At 36.1% G+C, this 22,142-nt stretch overlaps 3 protein-coding genes across 3 annotated transcripts; 2 read left to right on the top strand and 1 right to left on the bottom strand.

Annotated features, from left to right (window-relative positions):
* Window positions 1–5,176: 5,176 nt before the first annotated feature.
* Window positions 5,177–7,543, top strand: NRT1.1 (nitrate transporter 1.1). The gene is made up of 3 exons (XM_089600789.1): window positions 5,177–5,441; window positions 5,559–5,776; window positions 5,869–7,543. The coding sequence occupies exons 1-3, from the start codon at window positions 5,324–5,326 to the stop codon at window positions 7,294–7,296; spliced, it is 1,764 nt and encodes a 587-aa protein (XP_089456915.1). The 5' UTR covers window positions 5,177–5,323; the 3' UTR covers window positions 7,297–7,543.
* Window positions 7,544–16,512: 8,969 nt separating this feature from the next.
* Window positions 16,513–17,293, top strand: LOC149405936 (lipid transfer protein EARLI 1-like). Its single transcript, XM_089600801.1, has one exon. It carries the CDS (start codon window positions 16,614–16,616, stop codon window positions 17,052–17,054), a length of 441 nt encoding a protein of 146 aa, XP_089456927.1. The 5' UTR covers window positions 16,513–16,613; the 3' UTR covers window positions 17,055–17,293.
* Window positions 17,294–18,938: 1,645 nt separating this feature from the next.
* Window positions 18,939–19,745, bottom strand: LOC149405937 (Bifunctional inhibitor/lipid-transfer protein/seed storage 2S albumin superfamily protein). The gene has a single exon (XM_089600813.1). The coding sequence runs from the start codon at window positions 19,632–19,634 to the stop codon at window positions 18,987–18,989; it is 648 nt and encodes a 215-aa protein (XP_089456939.1). The 5' UTR covers window positions 19,635–19,745; the 3' UTR covers window positions 18,939–18,986.
* Between the last annotated feature and the right edge of the window lie 2,397 nt (window positions 19,746–22,142).

The following is a 22,142-nucleotide window of genomic DNA, read 5'->3' on the forward strand; positions in this document are numbered from 1 at the left end:
CAAGGGATGACTTCAACATTATCTGAAAAAGTGGCCTTTGCCCTTCTATTGTTGGACCTCTCTCTCTCTCTCTCTCTCTCTCTCTCTCTCTCTCTCTCTCTCTCTCTCTCTCTTATCATACACATATAATAATGTTCAAGCAAGCATATGGAGCAAGATGACAAAGGAGGACCAATTAGTATATTCTATACTAAAAGATCCAGTCATACAAATATAAAGTATATATAGATTTGCGTATTATTGATCCACTTGTCATAGCTTGTCTGGAGTATTGGCTCTTGGAGAACATGAAAGAATACAATCAAGGCTCGAGATCCTATCTTATTCCCTAATATTCATACTTTTATGTCATACAAAGGCAGATATCAGTTGCTTTCCATACGAGTATGGAATCACAGAGCCAAAAGGGTTAAATTTGCCTTGACTTCTTTGTAACATGCATATGTCATTTCTTTCTTTCATGTATTACCTCTCTACATTATACTAGCGCACATTTATACATATGATTACATTAAATAAATATATCACATATATATATATATTTGTTTTTTTTCCTTCGATTCTTCTACTTAAATCGGAAATTATAACTAATTAATAAATTTGTCAAATAATATATCTAAAATTAAATAACTAAAATTTTCAAAATGTAGAAGTAGCAAGTGTTCATGATTTTTTTTACCCTTATCAATAAATTTACATAAAAAAAGTTGATATATACCATATGTACATATTGTCAAATATGTCACAGCCATGTTATAGGTAATGTCTAACGTTGACTGTTTTATTAAAAAAGTTGAAAAATTATGTCCAAGTGTTGTTGGTCTAATAGTCAAGTCCTTACTTTATTTTTAAGAGGTCATGAGTTCGATTCTCACCAACACTTTGAGTACTCATCTAGTAATTGATAGTGTTTTCAGCTCTCAAATATTGTGGGGTCAGACAGAGAACAATAATTAAAAAAAAAGGTTGAAAATTATTTTACTATTTTGATAAAAATGATTAATTAGTTTCGAGTGATTGTTTTATATAATTTTTTATTCCATATTTTCCTAAATAGATTATATTTCCCAATAAGAGAATCAAAATTAACTATTTTTTTCTTCTTTATGATGCAGGGGATGCCATAGAACCAAACAAACCAAGTCTTTTTCACCTCTTGTTCTAGTTCCATAACTTTATTTTCTTTTTATTTTATTATGTATGTGTGCTTGCTTTATATTTTTATACATATATAGCTGACGCAATGATTGTTGTCTTTCTCTGACTACCTTAATTTATTATATCGATGCTCACTGATCAAACTGGAATTTGATACCAAATGTAATTGGTCGATATGAATAAGATGATGGAGGAGAACAATTAAAACCCAACTTCTATATTTTTCTTTTTTACATTTCCTTTTTCTGTGTGCTACAAAGACTTATATTCTCATTCAATTATCGTTTTTCTCGTGATATATAATGCCATTCTAGCTGTGGCAATTTGTTTTAATTTGAGATTGGTGATGGAGATGTAAGGGCTAAATGTCCCGACCTTAATCACCAGCCAATTTAATATCATGAAGATTTGTGACGACCGCTATTTTAATTTTTCTAGTTACTTAATTCTTATTGACTTCTTCATTTTCGAGTCATCATTGGTAGAATGCAATTTGTTAAACCGTCCGAAGCTTTGGAGCTTGTGGTTATAGACTAGAAGTAATTATTAATTATACATGTGACAATAGAAGAAGAAAGATTAAGAAAAGTACATGGACGTAAATAAGACATGTCATGCATATCGGGTCCTACTTTACTTAAAAAAAAAAAGTTAAAACATTTTTCTAAAATGAAATTAAAATTTTTCAGATAATATAGTGATCTTAGCATAGAACCGACAGCAATTAGAATTAAACATAGATTTAACACAAATGTTAAGGTTAATCAAGTTATTAAGAATATTTCGATCAAAATAAATTTTAAAAGACTAAAACTAATGGATTTTTTGTTTCACCCATTTCTAGAGATAACTTTTACCGAAACATACTTGTAGATATTTTTAAGCATACATATCCCAGCAATATCGTATCTTTCTAGCGCCAAATTATAGATACACAAATTTTTTAGAATAACCGCTCGATGGAAAACTCAGTTGTCGAGCAAAAAATGTCAAGTACATTTGAATTTCTAGACAAAGTTTGATATTTACATATGAATCTAATGTTGATGGACAAAATTAGTACAACAATTGTCTCAAGAAAAGCACTTGATTTCGAGCACGCGGTCTCGAGAACTCCGAGTGTCTAAGCAAGATTATCTCTAAGTACAGACGAATCTAGTAAAAGAGATAAAATAAATTAGGGTGCTGAACAATATGTGAAGTTTCTGGTGTGTGCTTATGTGCATGAAAAGATTTGAATTGTCCTTGCTTCAGTCCTATGTTCCTCTATTTATAGATCATCGGGTCGAGTACGTGGGGTGATCAATCTCACGTCCTTGACAGCTGCTGAAAAAATGTTCCTTGAACGTACGTAGTGGGTGATTATTTGCTCGTTTACTCGGTATAACTGTCGAAGTGAGCGTTTTACTTAAGTTGAATTTGTTTACACGTGTTTACGCTTGTTTTGACTAGCCTTTGACCTATCAGCTTATCTTCTATCCGAAGTTCTGCTTGGTAGGGTTCATTCTTACCTTATGAACGGATCGTTCCTTAACTTTCATGAGCCCAGGGGTCTATTTGACTCAGGCTCGACGCTAGATTCCTGGAGTTCTCGGTGCGTCCGGGCTCTTGCTCGGACCGTGCCGATTTTATGAGTAACATCTAATATAGTGAGAAAAATGAGATACATGACTACTTATCGAATTTCTAGACAGTGCTCAGTGGAAGTTGTGATACCTGAGATTTTCATAAATAAGGCTTTGAACAAGTGATCATTAAGATTAGAGCATTGCGTACTCTTAACTACTTATTGATTAGTGAATTTCATTTTGATTGAGAAGCAGCCCTCTAGATATATGTTACATTGCATCGAATTTGGTTAACAATTCATCTGTATTTATTTTACGGAGTATTTGATTTTTATCTATTGCATCAGAACATCTTGCCACAAAATTTATTGTACCGACAATTTGTTATTTAGTAACATATATGTTTAAAAGTAAAATTAAAAATAAACTTGGGCTCATCGACAATCTTTCTACCACGTGGACATACAATATGTTACTCATTAACATATGTTTAATTGTATAGCAGTAACTATTTTTGTGAATTAACAATACTAATTAACAATAGCACAAGATTATTAATATTAGATCGGAATGGATGAATAGCGAAGTTAGTTACATATAATACTCTTGGATCTGTTTCAACGTAGCAGTTGAAGTGACGCTAATTACGAAACACACACACACACATATATGTGTATATATATATATATATATATATATATATATATATATATATATATATATACACGCATGGGTGTGTATGTATCTATGTATTATTTGAGGCAATTTGTCAATCAACTGGGTATATTTTGGCATCCATCGATATATTTGACTGTACTAGAGACTGAAATTCAGCGCATCTCCACAAGTCGCGTGCAGTGATGAGACATTCAAATAAATAGTTTGTCATTTAATGGTCGATGTCAACCTATAATTGAATCATATTCTGGATCAGTAGTTGAAAGGAAAGAAAAATCCACAATGCGGGTCCTCAACCTCAAGCACGCCCTGCACTTTTTACGATATGACCTTCCATGTTGAGCTCAAACTCACTCCTAATTACGAAACACTACCACTTACGTCCAGATCCACTAATTAATGCGGCCTAATCAAGACATTTCTATCTTTCACTTAATTATTCAATAGCCTTATGTCCCCTAGCAAACTAGCACATCTCTTATATATATGATTTTAATGTTAATTACACATTTAAATATTTTTCCGGTGAATTAATACGTAAGCACTTAGCCTTCCCTAGTTATACTTATATATCGGACAGTAAAATAATTAGAAACTTGTGCATATATGCACGTACAAACGCATAGACACATAACATAATATATGTGTTATGTACTTATGGAATTGCCTGTCTAATAGTTTGTAGACACGTTGTTGAGAATCTGTTTCTAAATTTAATGGAATCGGAATGGGAACTGAGTGCGCAATAATGTAGCTTGATAATATCAAAAATAAGAAAGTTGACTATAATTGTACATAGGCTACGCCATTATAATACACGACTATTGAGACTCTTGGTTCAGCCCTTCTACCTGGGAAAAAGCGTGTTAAAATGACCAATCATATCCCAAAAGTTGGATACAAAAGCTGGTTCAATTAATGGCAATCGTCTTCCAACATATATACATAATTAAATAGATGCCAGGTGGGCCATAACAATAATAAAATAAAATACGCATATGTATTGGAAAGTAGAAAAAAAAGTTGATCTTATTCATGACTTTTTGGATGGAAGGAAGTGATTCAATACATTATACAAATGTATTATAGGGCTGTATTTATGTGATTTACACGTTAGCGCGAAAAGGAAGCAAAGGTTTTGGTAAAGAAAGCCACAAACCCATTGTTAGTCAGTAATTAATCTTCTATCTTAAAAAGAAGCAAAAAAAAAGGTATTACGTAATGTTTTTTGTCCAATTGCACCACTACGATGCCAAAGTCGTCCTTAAATAATATAAGTGGTACCTCTGTCGAATTATAAGAGAAGATTAGATTTCCTGATCTACGCATAAAAATTCAAAAATGTACCATTCGAACAAATTTTTAAACTACTGGGCAAATAATTAGTGATTAAAGGACATTTGAAGAAAACTAAACCGGAGTTGGTATATAAAATTAGGTCGGCCAGTTGCGGCTCTAATATTTCGTAATAATTATAAGACAGAGAGTGTAAATCAGGATACAGTTTAAAGCGCTATTCCATCTTAACTCAATATAATAATCGGAATATATAATTATACTCATTTCCAATATTTGACTTTTTTATTATTGTTTATAAAGTTGGAATAAAGCGGAGAGAGAGAGAGAGAGAGAGAGAGAGAGATGATGTCAATTAAGAAGGGCACAAAAAGGAAAAAGAAAAGGAAAAGAATATACAAACTACGACCCCAAACGTGGGGACTCAAAAGCTCTTACTATATAAACACCACAAAGCCACTCATTCTTACCATACTCTCTCATCATATTATCTTTCCAACTACTATCTCTCTCTCTCTCACACATCCTTCCAATCCATCCAAAACTCGTTTATATTTCTTCCAGTTTTTTTTTTTTTTTGAAGGGAGAGAAAGAGAAAGAGAGAGAGAGTTTCATAAATCAAAATGGCAAGTGTTCTTCCTCAAAGTGTGGGCAAAACCCTTCCCGACGCATGGGACTACAAGGGCCGCCCCGCCGAGCGCGCTCGCTCCGGCGGCTGGGCCGCCGCCGCCATGATTCTAGGTCATTCTTCCCTCCACGTCATCATCATCGTCATCATATGTTCCTCTCTCTCTATATATAAATATATGTGTGCTCACACCACTCTCTCCATATATATATATTTGAAAATGTTTTCAGGCGGAGAAGCAATGGAGAGGCTGACTACTCTGGGCATAGCCGTGAACTTGGTGACGTACCTCACCGGGACCATGCACTTGGGGAATGCCACGTCAGCAAACGTGGTGACCAACTTCCTGGGGACCTCGTTCATGCTTTGCCTGCTGGGCGGCTTCATCGCCGACACCTTCCTGGGCCGCTACCTCACCATCGCCATCTTCGCCACCATCCAAGCAACCGTAATTCCGCCGGATTATCCATCATTTCTCATCACATGTGTGTTTGAAGTGAACTGAGTAATAATTATGGTATGGTATGATGTGGTGATCAGGGCGTGACTATTCTGACGATCTCGACGGTGGTGCCGGGGCTGAGGCCGCCCAAGTGCGTGGCCGGCGAGGCGTGCGTGCCGGCCGACGGGAAGCAGATGATGGTGCTGTACGTGGCGCTGTACCTGACGGCGCTGGGGACGGGGGGCCTGAAGTCGAGCGTGTCGGGGTTCGGGTCGGACCAGTTCGACGACGAGGACAAGGAGGAGCGGAAGATGATGACCAGCTTCTTCGGGTGGTTCTTCTTCTTCATCAGCATCGGGTCGCTGCTGGCGGTGTCGGTGCTGGTGTACGTGCAGGACAACGTGGGCCGCCACTGGGGCTACGGCATCTGCGCCGCCGCCATCGTGCTGGGCCTCGTCATCTTCCTGTCCGGGACCCGCCGCTACCGGTTCAAGAAGCTGGTGGGCAGCCCCCTGACTCAGATCGCCGCCGTGTTCGTGGCCGCCTGGAAGAACCGCCGCTGCGACCTCCCCTCCGACCTCTCCAAGCTCTACGACATCGACGACATCCCCGACGGCAGCAAGCTCAAGCTCAAGCAGCGGCTCCCCCACTCGGAGCAGCTGCGGTTCATGGACAAGGCGGCGATACGGAACCCGGACGCGACGCGGCAGGGGCGGGTGAACAAGTGGAGCATGTCGACGGTGACGGACGTGGAGGAGGTGAAGTCGGTGGTGCGGATGCTGCCGATATGGGCGACGACGATCATGTTCTGGACGATCCACGCGCAGATCGTGACGTTCTCGGTGTCGCAGTCGACCACGATGAACCGGTTCATGGGGTCGTTCGAGATCCCGGCGGCGTCGCTGACGGTGTTCTTCGTGGCGAGCACGCTGGTGACGGTGCCCATCTACGACCGCGTGGTGGCCCCCACGGCGAGGAGGTACCTGGGGCAGGCGCAGGGGCTGAGGCCGCTGCAGCGCATCGGGGTGGCGCTGGTGTTCTCCATCCTGGCCATGGTGGTGGCGGCGATGGTGGAGCTGAAGCGGATGCGCATGGTGGCGTCGCGGGGGATGGCGGAGGGCGGAGTGCTCCCCCTGCGGGTCTTCTGGCTCGTCCCTCAGTTTGTGATCGTCGGCTCCGGCGAGGCCTTCATGTACGTCGGCCAGCTCGACTTCTTCCTCAAGGAGTGCCCCAGGGGGATGAAGACCATGAGCACCGGGCTGTTCCTCTCCACGCTCTCCGTCGGCTTCTTCTTCAGCTCCGTCCTCGTCACCATCGTCGAGAAGCTCACCGGGACCCACCACCCCTGGCTCGCCGACAACGTCAACCACGGCAAGCTCTACGACTTCTACTGGCTGCTCGCCACCATCAGCGCCATCAACTTCGTTCTCTACTCCGTCTGCGCCAAGTGCTACGTCTACAAGGAGAAGCGCCTCGCCGACGCCGGAATCCAGATTCAAGAGGTTCATGATGTCATCGTCCATTAATTCATCATTACCCTCTTTTTAATATATACATATTCACGATCACTGCCCCGGTGATCTCTTTTTCCCTGTGCTATAGCTCCCATTGCTACTGCCTACGCCGTGCAGCTCCTAATAAGTTTTTGTTTTCATAATATGTATAAAAAAAAGAAAAACAAAGTGAAACACACTTGTTTTTAGTTTTCCCCTTACTTTCTCGATCGACTGTATATTTTCATCTTCCTAATATATATATCTTGGTTTTACTCTACTCAATACTCATCACTCCACTTCTAATTAAATACTTATATCACACTTTTACTTGATATTTTTGTCTCATTTATTATGTTAAAAATTAGAATCAAACTTACCTATCCTTAACCTTACAATAATTATATATAAAAAAAAATACTTCTTAAAATAAACAGAAAAATAACTATTTTTCGACCGTGGTGTGGCACGGTGTAACGAAGAACCGTGTTAAAAAATAATAATAATGGGATAAATAAGATGTAAACAAACTTAACCACGACCTTTATTCAATGACACGTCACAAAATTTCACGTACTATCTCAAAATTGGTTCTTGAAATGTTATAAAATTTGAGTTCATTAGTATAAAAATTACAATGGTGAAGTAGATATTAAAATTTGTGGTGCTTTTTTATTACAAAAAAACAAAAAAAAAACTCATGACAGGGAAAATTGAGAGAGAGAGAGGGATATTTTTTTCCTTGAGTGGATTTTTTTCCCCGAAGAGCAAAAGATAGACATACGTTTTCAATTTCAAAATAAAAAATTATTTCTTTTGTAGTTTTTTGTTTAGCATGAAAATGCTTTTTTTATTTTTATTTTTTTTAAAAACTCTAGTTTCTTCCTATACCCCTTTCTTTTTTGTTACAAATCCCTCATCAAAAGTTAATATGAACTTAAAAGTGTTTATAAAGTTTAGGGTTATACTACTCTCATTATTGATTGATTTTGCGATAAAACCCATGATGTTTTAAGCATGTTAAGATTACAAATTCACTAATAAGTGTTTATAAAAGTCATTGACCTTTCTTTGCTAAATACTTTTGAAAGAGAGGAAACCACCAATCTTAGGCTCTTGAGAATGTGATGAACCACCATCAAATGGACCTTTCTAGTATTTTTGTGCCAATAAGCCAAGTTTTTTCGAACATGGTCACCTGGTTTTCCCCTTCTGTCAACGCGGTGCTACCATGTTTCTATTGCGAAAGGAAATTCTTGTTGCCTTTTTTGTTCGGGTTTGTCCTACAATAATGAGTGCAAGGACCTGTGTTTCGTCCGGTATTTTAAAATATATATTAGAGGTGTTTTCAAACTTAATCATTATTTTTACTCAATTGATTAGATGTTACAATGTTTTTGCATATTAACTCAGAATTTTTTATTGAATGTTATAAAACTTGAGTAAGCTTAGACTATGATGGTGGAGTGTAAAATTGTATTTCCTCTTGAATGATATTTAGAATGATAATGAAGTTAAAGTAACAATTAAAATTAAGGTGTTTTCCCACGTAAATTATCAAATATCTTTTTATTCCTTGTTTAAATATTATTATTAGAGAACAACCTTCATAGATATATACGGGCCTAGTGTGTAAAATAGCCCACAAAGGTATAGGTAGAGACCACTCTATGAAATGGAGCCCAATGCACATGTTTAAGAATAGTTGTCAGTTAAGTCAATGGGGGATAAAACTGCCAATGGTTAGCCTTTGAGTTTGTAGAAGGAATAAGCCAAATAATATAAAATAGCCTTTGATGTCTCTGTCTCTTTCTTTTTGTTAGATTCTAGTGCCATATGCCGAGTTGAGACAAAAGAGGATATTCAAATCTTAGCGATTGCTGTCCAATAAAAGGTTGGTAAGCGACTCAAGTGGGTGTCTTGTCTTTGTCAAGGCCCAGAATTCAACTTGGCCCATCAGAGCTCCAAATAACGCGTATATAACTTTCCTCTACAGTTAATTGTACATCTATCCACATGTAGAAAATATCTATAAGCAAATGCGTAATAGACTTCTTTCATTGATGCATGAGTCATCTTATTTTATTTATTCAAGGGGTTTAGCTTTTATGTAGAAAACTATTATAGCTAGGCAGGGGATTATACCTATAAAGTAGTGACAACTCAGTCCTAATAACTGAAAAATCAAATGCATTGACTCTCAATTTCAACTAAGGAATATGCAGAAAGATCTAGTCTACCTTGCTCGTCAGTTATTGAACAACATTATTATGATTTTTTTTTTTTTTTTGAAATAGAAACAATATTATCTTCAATAGTGATAATTGTATGTGGTCGATCGTCTTGAACTAACAGCTGGTTGTACTGATAATAATATCTCTGTCGATTTGCTTGAGATTTTTATGAGCACGTCACAGTTTTTTTTTTTTTTTTTGGCGTGTGGAATTATTATATAGTTGATTGCAAGTTGTGTAGTAAGAGTAATAGTAGTTACTAGTTTTCGAGTCTCCAAAAAGGTTCCTCTCTATTTTTCAAAAAAAAAAAAAAAGGTTCCTCTCTCTTTGAAAACAAATACAGAAAGCTACGGACAGAGTGGAGGTCATTTGACTTTATCAATGAATATTGAAGGCCATTATGGCAATTCACTACCCACCAAAATACATACACGTCATATAACATTTTTATTTATTTTTTAAATAAAATTATCTAAACAAACATTATAGGACGAACTGATTTAGCGGTTACAAAAGTGAGGCCCAGGACAGTTAGAGGATGATAAAAGGCCCTGCGCAAGGTGGGAGCGATATGGGCAGCGGCCCAAGTCCTCTCAAAAAGCCTCATTTCTTCCTTTCCTTTAAAAAAAAAGAGGTTACGTAGCTAAATAACCAATTTAAAAGCTATGAATTTGCAAAATAGCTAATGATTGTCTTAATTTAATGAAATAGACAAAATGTACAGTAATCTGGTTTCAAAAAAAATTTAGACCCCAAGATTAATTTTTTTGAAAGCGATAAATTGTTTATAATAATTGTCAAATTTTTTAATCTTGGCTGTTAAAAACAAATTTGAAAACATAAATTTTGTTACTTTACTGAAAAGTTGAAACTTTGACTATTTTACTAATCAATAAGTTTCAAATGATTATTTTGCACAATTTTTTTCTAAAAAAAAATAATAATAAAATTAACCCTGAAATTACAGTTGCATTATTTTCTAAGTGCATACGTGCGCCATGTAGGCGTCTTAAGTGCGTCATGTAGGCGTCTTAGACGCGTCGCGAGGGAAGACTTAATTGCACTATGTGGGTGTCTTACGTGCACCATGTAGGCGTCTTAAGTGCGCTATGTAGGCGTCTTAGATGCGTCGCGAGGGAGGACTTAGTTGCGCAATGTATGCGTCTTGGTTGCGCCATGTAGGCGTCTTAGGTGCGCCATATAGGCGTCTTAAGAGGGCCATGTAGGCGTCTTAGATGCGTCAGTAGGGACGACTTAGTTGCGCCATGTAAACGTCTTACGTGCGCCACGTAGTTGTCTTAGGTGCGCCATGTAGGCGTCTTAGGTGCGCCATGTAGGCGTCTTAGGTGCGTCGCGATGGACGACTTGGTTGCGCCATGTAGACGTCTTACGTTCGCCATGTAGGCATTTTAGGTGCGCCATGTAGGCGTCTTAAGCGCGCCATATAGGCGTCTTAGGTGCGTCGCAAGGGACGACTTGGTTGCGCTATGTAGGCGTCTTACGTGCGTCATGTAGGCGTCTTAGATGCGTCGCGAGTGACGACTTAGTTGCGCCATGTAGGCGTCTTACGTGCGGCACGTAGGCGTCTTAGGTGCGCCATGTAGGCGTCTTAGGTGCGCCGCGAGTGATGACTTGGTTGCGCCATGTAGGCGTCTTACGTGCGCCATGTAGGCGTCTTAGGTGCGCCGCGAGTGATGACTTGGTTGCGCCATGTAGGCGTCTTACGTGCGCCATGTAGGCGTCTTACGTGCGTCATGTAGGTGTCTTAGGCACGCCATGTAGGCGTCTTAAGTGCGTCGCGAGGGACGACTTGGTTGCGCCATGTAGGCGTATTACGTGCACCATGTAGACGTCTTTATCAATGAATATTGAAGGCCATTATGGCAATTCACTACCCACCAAAATGCATACACGTCATATAACATTTTTATTTATTTTTTAAATAAAATTATCTAAACAAACATTATAGAACGAACTGATTTAGCGGTTACAAAAGTGAGGCCCATGACAGTTAGAGGATGATAAAAGGCCCTGCGCAAGGTGGGAGCGAAATGGGCAGCGGCCCAAGGTCCTCTCAAAAAGCCTCATTTCTTCCTCTCCTTAAAAAAAAAGGTTTTGTAGCTAAATAGTCAGTTTAAATCTATAAATTTATAAAAGGGTTAAGTAAGTTATATAGCCACATGACTATAGTGAATTGGAATATAGCAAACTTTTGGTTAATTTCTTGTAAATAGCCCAGTGGACTTATTAACAGATTAGTAAAAGACTTATTTAACACAGTCAAACATGTAAAAAATAGGTAGTTAATAGGCTGTTACGTATGCAAGTTGGCTATTTACAAAGTAATTATCAAAGGTTGGCTAATTTACAATTCTTATAGTTTAGGTGGCTTACGTAGCCAATTTTTTGTTTATTATAAAATAGATCATGATTATCTTAATTTAATCAAATAGATAAAATGTACAGTAATCTGGTTTCAAAATTTATTTGGACCCCTAAGATTAATACTTTTGAAAGTGATAAATTGTTTATAATAATCGTCAAATTTTTTAATCTTGGCTATAAAAAAAAAATTGAAAACGTAAATTTGACTAATTTACTGAAAATTTGAAATTTTGGCTATTTTACTAATCAATAAGTTTCAAATGGTTATTTTGTACAATTTTTTCTAAAAATAATAATAATAAAATTAACCCTGAAATTATAGCAGCATTATTTTCTAATCGCATTTTTTTCCTTAATAATGGTGGTTTCAAATCATTTCAAACACAATGTTTGGTCAAACTATAAAATAGCTATGTGAAATGATTTTTCTTATAAAAACAATAAACAAAGTTAGATAGTGCCTAAAATAGTATACAATTTTTTTCAAAAAATTTATAAGCATAAAAGAAATGATTATTTACGACATAAAAAATGCCGAGGAAAAACTAAAAAAGGGACTAGAAAGTTTTGTAAAATTAAGCAATTGAAAATTTTGTTTTATGTATTAAATTGATCAATCAACCTCAAACAAAGAGTCGAATGAAAAACTAACGATAGCAATGTGAATTTTACAATGTTATTTCTTTTCGTAATTAACCTAATAATAATAATAATAATAATAATAATAATGATAATAATAAGGGCCATTTTCGCCTCGACCAATGCCCGCAGGATAAAGGCAAGTACCATACCCTTCCTCCTACTTGGGACAATTAATCAGGGAAATTATGTAAGTAGCTTAAAATGAACACATACTTTCCTAAATAACTCACATTTGAAATCACTCCAAGAATACCTCATAACCTAAATATCTCTGGACAAAAATATGATAGAGATTATACATAATACCTATTACATAAAGTTAAAATCCACTTTATTTTTGCGTATACTATTTTTCCTCTATCGTCCCTAGCGAGTCTTTTGAAAAATGTCTCGTTCATTTAGGCGAAGATGAATGACTTGACATAAGGGAATAGTAGAAAATATACACAGGGAACGAGATATTCTCAAAATAAAAAATGAGGTATAAGTAAAACTAAAAGTTTAAAAAAATGACCTTTTCTTGAATCTTAAAAATGAACCACTCCACGAAAGTATAGTTGTTGAGAGATCTAAGATTATATATATATATATATATATATATATATATATATATATATATATATATATAAGTTGTATCTTTGAGTACATGCATAATCCGACCAAGGACTGAACTGTAAACGCGTAACTTGCCACGAGATTAAATCTATGAATAATCCTCCCATGATACCTAGTTTGTTCTTGTTTTATAGATAGGACACCATGTGATGTATTGAGGCTCAAGTTGATCTATGAATAATTCTCCCATGATACCTAGTTTGTTCTTGTTTTATAGATAGGACACCCTATGATGCATTGAGTCTCAAGTTGATCTATATATGAATAATTCTCCAACGAGGTTCGAAGCTTGATATTTCAGCAGAAAACGGTCTAAAGTTCATTATAAATTAAATATGTAACAAAGGACTTGTAAATTAGCTCCATATCTGTCCAAATAATGAACTTGAATCCTCGCCAGAAGATGAAGGGACTTCGACGGATCAGGAAAGGAAGACACAGTCAAAAACCAATCAAGTCACCTTATAAGACCTGATGCGCATTCTCACTGAAGACCAAACTAAATATGAACCGATTCAGGCTCAAGCCATTCTAACATGCTCGTCAATATAAACTATATGTCATTTTTCTTAACTCATTTATAAATAGAAAGATAGAATAATAAAATAAATTAATGCCGCGGTTTATTTTGATGGCAGCAACGGAAAAGGGAACATGCCATACGGACTCATAATTAGCCTGTAATATAATAAATTAGTTTTGTCTATATGTTTGAATGCGCTTGTTTTTCGATTATTTGGGTCACAAGACTAATTAACAACTGCCATTCAAGCATACCCGTGAACATTCATATATATATATATATATATATATATATATATATATATATATATATATATAATAATAATAATAATAATTTCTTCATTTCCACAAACAAAATAATCTTGTAAAATATCGTTGATTGACGAAAAGTCATCAACAATTTGGCTACCACTTGATTATTTTGTTTTTGTGGAAGCCACTTGCACTCTTCTCATGGATGTGAATGCTAATTTTGATAATGTGGATTATATTGCTGAGTATGTATTGGAAATGATTCTATACATATCCTTGGTTTCGTTGGCTATATAATTACTGGATCGAACTCTCTGGTATACGCCCTAAAACGTACGATATAACGTGTGATAATAGCTTTAACTACATGTATAATTAGCATATATATATATATATGTATATATATATGTATATATATATATATATATATATATATAGAGAGAGAGAGAGAGAGAGAGAGCAGACTCGTATATATATACACATATATATATATATACACATATGTATATATAGTAAGTTAATTGATGTTCATGTTTGTTGCCCGTGACAACTCCTTGTAGGTAGTAGGTATTAACTTCCATTCATCCACATGTAATATATGGCAACAGTGATCCAATTTTATATAAATAACTACATAGCTACCATGATCGTAGAATCACAAGGCATGTATATTTTTCAATTTAAAGGACGTCAATATTGCATGTATCCTATTCTAACCTTTGTAGGACCAAAGTGAAAACACTGCTGCCATGGATTATACATAGAAATTTTTTCCAGTTACAGATGAAATTTTTTACCTTTTTAATTATTTCTTTCAATAAAAGAAGATAATTGAGGACGATTAGTCAGATCAGGACGGTGACTATATATCGTTCATGTGCTATGATTTCTAAATCGTTTGTCTTCATCCGCTACTATATATATATAAATATATATATATATATATATATATATATATATATATATATATATATATATATATATCAAATTGTTGCAATAGTGTTGATCAGACCTAATTAAAAAAGTAGTCCATATAAAATTCAATAAAAACAAAACTATACACGGCCTTGTTTTACCGCAACTAATATGACATAAACTAGTACGAAGTTCTACACCACCGATCAAGTTAAGTTCAAAAGTCAATTAAATTTGAAACAAACCAACATGTGATTTTTTGGGCCCATCTCCATAGCTTTACTAGTTTTATGTCAACCTAGCACAGTCCCGTTGGAAATAATCAACAATGAAAGTTTGGTTTTAATTACTTATACACCACAATAAAATGAGCTCTTATCCTCAAATTTAACAAAATATATACAAGTGTTTTCTTTTAAAGTCCGAGTAATACAAAATAACGATCTGGAGGTTAAAAATAAGCCTCTTATAGCGACAAAGTTAGAATCGTACTAGTCAATTAAATTGATTTGTTTTCACACATTAACCGTTTCAATAATCAGAAATATAAAGCATGTTTGGAGAGAAAACAAATAAGAATGAAACATAGACATAAATAAATTAACAACAATGATGTGAGTATGTAGGGCATTATCAAAGCCTAATTACGGGAAGGTTTTTTTTTTTTTTTTTTTTTTTTAATTATTTGGAACGGTAGGCACTTGAAAATATATTGCAAGCTAGCTATAACAAGTTGAACACTTAAGAGCTCCTCGGATGAATATTTGCTAGTTAGATTCATACACCACGAAACTCGGACCAATTTTTGTTTTGTTTTTGTTTTGTTTTTTTTTTGTTTTTTTTTTTTTTTTTTTTTATATATGAACTATAGCTCAACTCATTCCGCATGTACATGATCGGTTCCTGCCATTTTAATTTCCGACTTGATTATGAGTAAGATTTCACTAAAGATGGATTATGTGATGAAATTAATGTAAATTTTAGATAAAAAAATGGATGTGAACTTTAACCATGATAGATCCATTTTAAACATAAGACATTCGATATTATATATCTTAAGAATTTGAATTAAAATTAAGATAATATCATTTTAAATGAAATATTTTCCAATAATTAATTTTAAAAATGTAATCAATCGACATTTTGAGTTATAAAATTTATAAAATCTCGAATTAACCATAAAGTATTCATACGAAACAAATAATTGGATCTAGAATATGATGAAATCTTCCACATTACATTACTCGTAGATCTATATATGTATATGGTCAATTTTCAACAGTTTTCCATGATATGTATACTCATCTTGTGACGTTCCTACTTACTGAAATACTCGTAGATCTATATATGTGTATGGTCAATTTTCAATAGTTTTCCATGATATTTATACTCGATTTGTGACGTTCCATCTTATTGAAATAGAGCAAGAAGGTCTTGAAGTAAAAATATTAATAGGTCAATCAAAATTATGCAAAACGCAAAGCGGCGAAAGAACATGACAAATTAATAGCCCCCACCTAAGAAAAATCCAAAAAAATACCCTAAAATTAAAAAATAAATCATGCCAGCTAAATAACTCAAGACCACACATGGTGTTCTCTAGGATATTTACCAATCTTCCTTTTGTTTATTGATTTCCCATTGGCATGTGGATCAACTCATCACGTACACCTCAATATTGGACCCTATAAAACCCCATGATCGCCTTCAACTAAGTACACCACACAAGTAATTACATATTCTCTCTCACCAAAACACAAACTAACCCTAGCTAGCTAGCTAGCCATGGCCGCCTCCAAAACCTCTGCTTCTCTGGCTCTGTTCGTTGGCCTAAACCTCGTTTTCTTTGCGCTCGTGAGCGGATGTGGCTCATGCCCTAAGCCTAACCCAAACCCGAAACCGACTCCAAACCCGAAACCGAAACCGACTCCAAACCCGAAACCGAAACCGAGCCCTTCCATGGGAGCCAAGTGCCCGAGGGACGCTCTGAAGCTGGGAGTGTGTGCCAACTTGTTGGGAGGGTTGGTCAACGCCATAGTGGGGTCTCCGCCGGTCAAGCCGTGCTGTAGCCTCATCCAAGGGCTCGCTGACGTGGAAGCCGCGGTGTGTCTTTGCACGGCAATCAAAGCCAACGTGCTCGGAATCAACCTCAACGTCCCTGTCGCCCTCACCTTGCTTCTCAACGTTTGCTCCAAGAAAGCCCCAGCCGATTTCCAGTGTGTTTAAAATCTACATATCAGTCGCGTCGTTTTCTCTCATTTGGATTTTTCTGTGCTTCAATAAAATGTGTACAATTACTACTTCTTGTACATGTCGTGTTTGTATTTTATATGTCCCTTCTCTTTGGTGCTTGACTGGGGTGTGTCACAGTCACACCTTACTTTCATATTGATTATATGTTTTGATTTTATTTTGTAATTCTACCAATATTTGTTGAATAAATGCTTCTAAACTTCCTTGTGGAATATTTACGATTCCAACTTTGTGCTCACTATAAGAATTGCCTTTTAAAATTAATTGAGTAGCAAAATAGTCACAAAAAAAAAAAAAAAAATGTTAGGTTTTGAACAAATTAGCAGTTTAAAATTGTTTTGACAGCATCATAATAAAATTTTGACGTAATATATAAATAATTTATCATTTTCAAAAAAATTGATCACAAAGTAATTTTTTTTTTTTTAATGAAATTTGATACTTCCAATTTTTATTTATTTATAAATTTTAGCTATTTTACAAATGTTATACAAAATTTGACTATATTACAAAGTTATTTATTGCAATTAACTATTTAGCTATAATACCCTTTATTTTAATTTTAGCAACTGTAAACCCGTGTAATCACTCTGACGACAAAATTTTCCGATGGTCACAAGTCTTACTTTTATATAGTCTCCAAATATATAAAACCTGATTTTATTTTTTTTGCTCATTTAATGTGTTATGCAAATTGAACAGTGGTTATATGGTATTCTACCAAATGCATGCTGCGTATAAGAGGTGCGCACGTATAAATTAAAGAGAAAGAAGGTATGTTAAATTGGATAGTCATGAATAAATAAATTGAACATACGCGCATATGAAATTAAGAGAGAACGGAAGTTTTACTGTATAAAATTGTAGTTATATAGTATGTAGAGAAATATCTACAATTCCGTTTGTGGTTAAGCTTTTATTAATATAATAGATCAGACACTACTAATCGTGTTTAATTGTGTATAATTTTTTCAAAATCCATGTTGTTGCCTCATAAACTAACAAAGTTCTACGTATAATCACTGATTTCTCAAACTGGGAAAGACGAACGTCTAATATTTGTAATGATTTTCGATTTTTGTTTTGTAGGAAAAGAATGAAGATAACTGTATGGTTTTATATGCAAGTTGATCTGCAATATATATATATATATATATATATATATATATTTATAAATATATATGTATATATATGCAAGTTGATCGTCCATGATGAAGCAGGGGATCAAAGATTCGTTGATGTCAATTTGGTTAAATTCAACATCTGGTTTTAATTGCTTTAGATTTCGGTTCATCTCCGTTAACTTTTGCAAGACATATATAGCTATTTTATTTAATACTTTATTTTTTCTGAATGAGATAATGATATCAATTATAGAGGCCCCACTATGAAATATTCTGTCCCGTGAACAAGCCTTGGCTCCTAGCAAATAGCTAGCAACCAAAATAACATTGAATATATCCGAATGTTACTTTAATTGGTCATATATGTAGTATATACGAAAATGACATCTAGTTGGTGTTTGTGTTCCCAAATGAGGAAAAAGATTGTATTCGATATACACGTCACGTTGGCGCATGCACAGCGTAAACAGTAATTAACATATAGAATCCGGATCTGGGCGAAGACACATCGATCATCAATTTAGAAAGAAAAAAAACACATAATCATTAAAAAGCGATGGTACTAAATACGTCAACAAATATGGTTGACATGAAATGACACAACACAAGCGATGAAAGCAGGAGCGTAGGGATATCTGTGGAAATAATAAAAGAGAGAGATGAGTGGTAGCTTGGATAGCCTAGTGGTAATTCCACACCACCTCCTGTGTGTGTGTGGAGGTCGTGAGTTCAAACCCCATGGCAGCGAAGCTGCCTTCAAAAAAAAAAAAAAGGAGATGAATCAGAGGGGAGGGCAGACGAAGCCCGGGGGAGGGGTTTTGCCGCAGGTGATGAGGGCTTGGAGAGCCAAAGGGATGAATATGTTTAGGTTCAGCAGCTTTACGCGAATGGCGACGCACAGGCACACCGCCGCCTCCAGCTCCAGCAGCCCCCCCAGCACCGGGCAGCACGTGTTCTCCACCGGGTCCCCCAGCCCTATGTGCACCAGCCCCCCCAGCACGTCCACGCACGCTCCCAGCTTCAGCGCGTCGATCGGGCACGTCTTCCCTGTCGCCGGGGCCGACGGTGGGCCCGGACTCGGAGTGTAAGGCGGGTACGTCACGGGAGGAGCCACGATCACCGGCGGAGTAGGAGTCACGACCACCGGCGGAGTAGGAGTCACGATCACCGGCGGAGGAGTCACAATCACCGGCGGAGGGTACTTCGGATGACCTCCTCCTCCTCCGCCGCCGCCGCCGCCTCCTCGGCCGCCGCCTTTGCTGTGGTGAGGTGGCTTTTTGTGGGAGGGGGGTTTGGGGTGGGGAGGGATTTTGGGCTGCCCTGGCTGGTGGCATGGCGCGCATGCATTGATCACCGACACCATGCAGATCATCACTATCAACACCGTCGCCGTGGCTTTTGAAGAACCACCACCCACCACCATCATCATCTTCTCGCTCTTGTGTTATTAGGGTTTTCTTTCGTACCAAGATGTGTGTTTGATGACTTTATTTGCTTTCTAGGCTTCGCTTGCTTGCATGTATATATAGCCTATAAACTTATATAACAAACAAAACCCGTGACTTATGATATATATCAAGTTATCAACCATTAAAGCTATCAGAACAATGTTTAGAAAAACAAAACAAAAAAAAAAATTGAATCGATTTATTAGGGTAATAAGTTAGAGAACAAGTTGGCTACGAATTAGCTAGCCTAGATACATGAGAAAAATATAGAATAATGGAGAACTTCGGTTGCGAAATTTAATTAGGTTTTGGAGCGTTGTTTGGTCCGTCGCAAACTTTTATGATAAATATGTAGTCCGTGATTTTACTGATGCAGTACAATCCGTGAACATGCTCAACTTCAGAACCACAGTCACACATTTCCATGGCATTTTCTGTTTGTTTCTTTTTTCTCTTTCTTTTAGCCCTGCTTTTCTCTCTCACTCATGTAATATTTTATTTTTATTGCACTTGTAGTTTCTAATTACGAGATTGCCTTTTCTTACATGGCTTACAGCTAATCATAAATCGCACCTAAAGTCCTAAACAGAGTTATATTATAAATATGATCAATAAGGATGTTTTAGATAGAGTCATAAAAAGACTAATTGCATTATGAAATTATCAAATCTATTCAAGAGATTAGTTGATATTAAAAAATGGTTAATTAATATATTATCTTGTCATATGATCACCGCCCTTTTGCAAGGTTCTATAGAAGACTTCGAGATTTTTACAAACTAATATCGACAAAATATGAAAGGTCTTACAGTCTTAAACCAAAAACCAATAAACATATAGAAATGAAGAGAAATATAAAAGCAGAAAAAAAAAACACAAAAAAATCTAAATTGGATACAAATGGCCAAAAATATAAACCGTCATTTGAGGGTCAAATCATCCGAATTTGAATAAAATCACCCTAAGTAGACTTTCTACAAACTAAAATAGACAAAATATGAAATTATACAGTCATAAAAAAGACTAATCGCATTATGAAATTATCAAATCTATTCAAGAGATTAGTTTATATTAAAAAAAATTAATTAATACATTATCTTGTCATATCACCGTCCTTTTCCTTCGACACTATAGAAGGTTTGCAAGGTTCTATAGAAGACTTCGAGATTTTTACAAACTAAAATCGACAAAATATGAAAGGTTTTACAATCTTAAACCAAAAACCAATAAACATACACAATGAAGAGAAACATAAAAGCCGAAAAAAACACCCAAAAAAAAAAAAAACCAAAATTGGATACAAATGGACAAAAACATAAACCGTCATTTGATCCGAATTTGAATAAAATCACCCTATGAAGACTTTGAGATTTTTTACAAACTAAAATAGACAAAATATGAAAGTTCTTACAATCTAGAACCAAAAACCAATAAACATTCACAATGAAGACAAACATAAAAGTCGAGAAAAACAAAAAGAAACAAAAATTGGATACAAATGGCCAAAAACATAAACCGTCATTTGAGGGCCAAATTATCCGAATTTGAATTAAATCACCCGACCCAGTGTAAACATGTCTTCTCTTCATTATACCATTTCCAATAAAAAAAAAAAAAAAACACTAATTTTACCTCCATTTTCGTTACGACGATACCAAATTTTCAAAAATTGTAATCCAATTTGCCATGCATTATTTCACATAGGGTTTAGAAAAAATTTCCTTGAATTTGATGCATCTCCAAGTAGTGTGGATGAAGGATGATCTTCTTGATGAACTATAAGTAATGGAACTAATATACATCAACATCGTCTTTTGGTACGTCATAGGTTTCATTGATCACCAGAGTAAGAAGTATGCTCACGTCTTCTTCTTTCATGTTGAAATATTAGAATGCTGCTCCAATATGATATCTATTTCTTTATCACTTCCATCGTAAATTGCATCACCAAACGATTCAAAAAAAAATATTCTTCATTTTCGCCATCAAAGTTGAACACATATGAGACATAAGTTGTATGAAGCAAAATAAAATTTGCTAGTTCCTCGTAAATGGATACTGCAGAAAGTGGAGACATTTGACTACCTGATCGTCTTCACTCGGCCAAGACCACCCGGCCGTCTTCACTCGGCTAAGACTACCAGGCCGTCACTCAAAGAAGAAATCAAAGGGTTGAAGACTAGGATTCAAGAAAGATTACGGGTTGAAAGAAAAGCTTTGAAGATAGATGCAAAGGGTTGAAGGCGAGAATTCAAGAGAGATTATGAGTGGACGCAAGACTTTGGAAAGAGATTCAAAGGGTTGAAAACTCAAAGAAACAAAGACTCAAAAACTCGACGAAGAACGCGAAGAAAACGAAGAACGTGGAAGATCCTAAGACTCGAAAACTCAAAAACCCGAAGATCCAAATAATACGAACACGACGAGAATGACAAACTCGACGAACGAGAGAAACACAAAGGAGATTCATTGATGTGACAGAAACGATG

Source organism: Urtica dioica, chromosome 2, assembly GCF_054948205.1.
Source record: "Urtica dioica subsp. dioica isolate 48M chromosome 2, U.dioica_male_clone48M_v1_H2, whole genome shotgun sequence".
Classification (NCBI taxonomy): domain Eukaryota; kingdom Viridiplantae; phylum Streptophyta; class Magnoliopsida; order Rosales; family Urticaceae; genus Urtica; species Urtica dioica.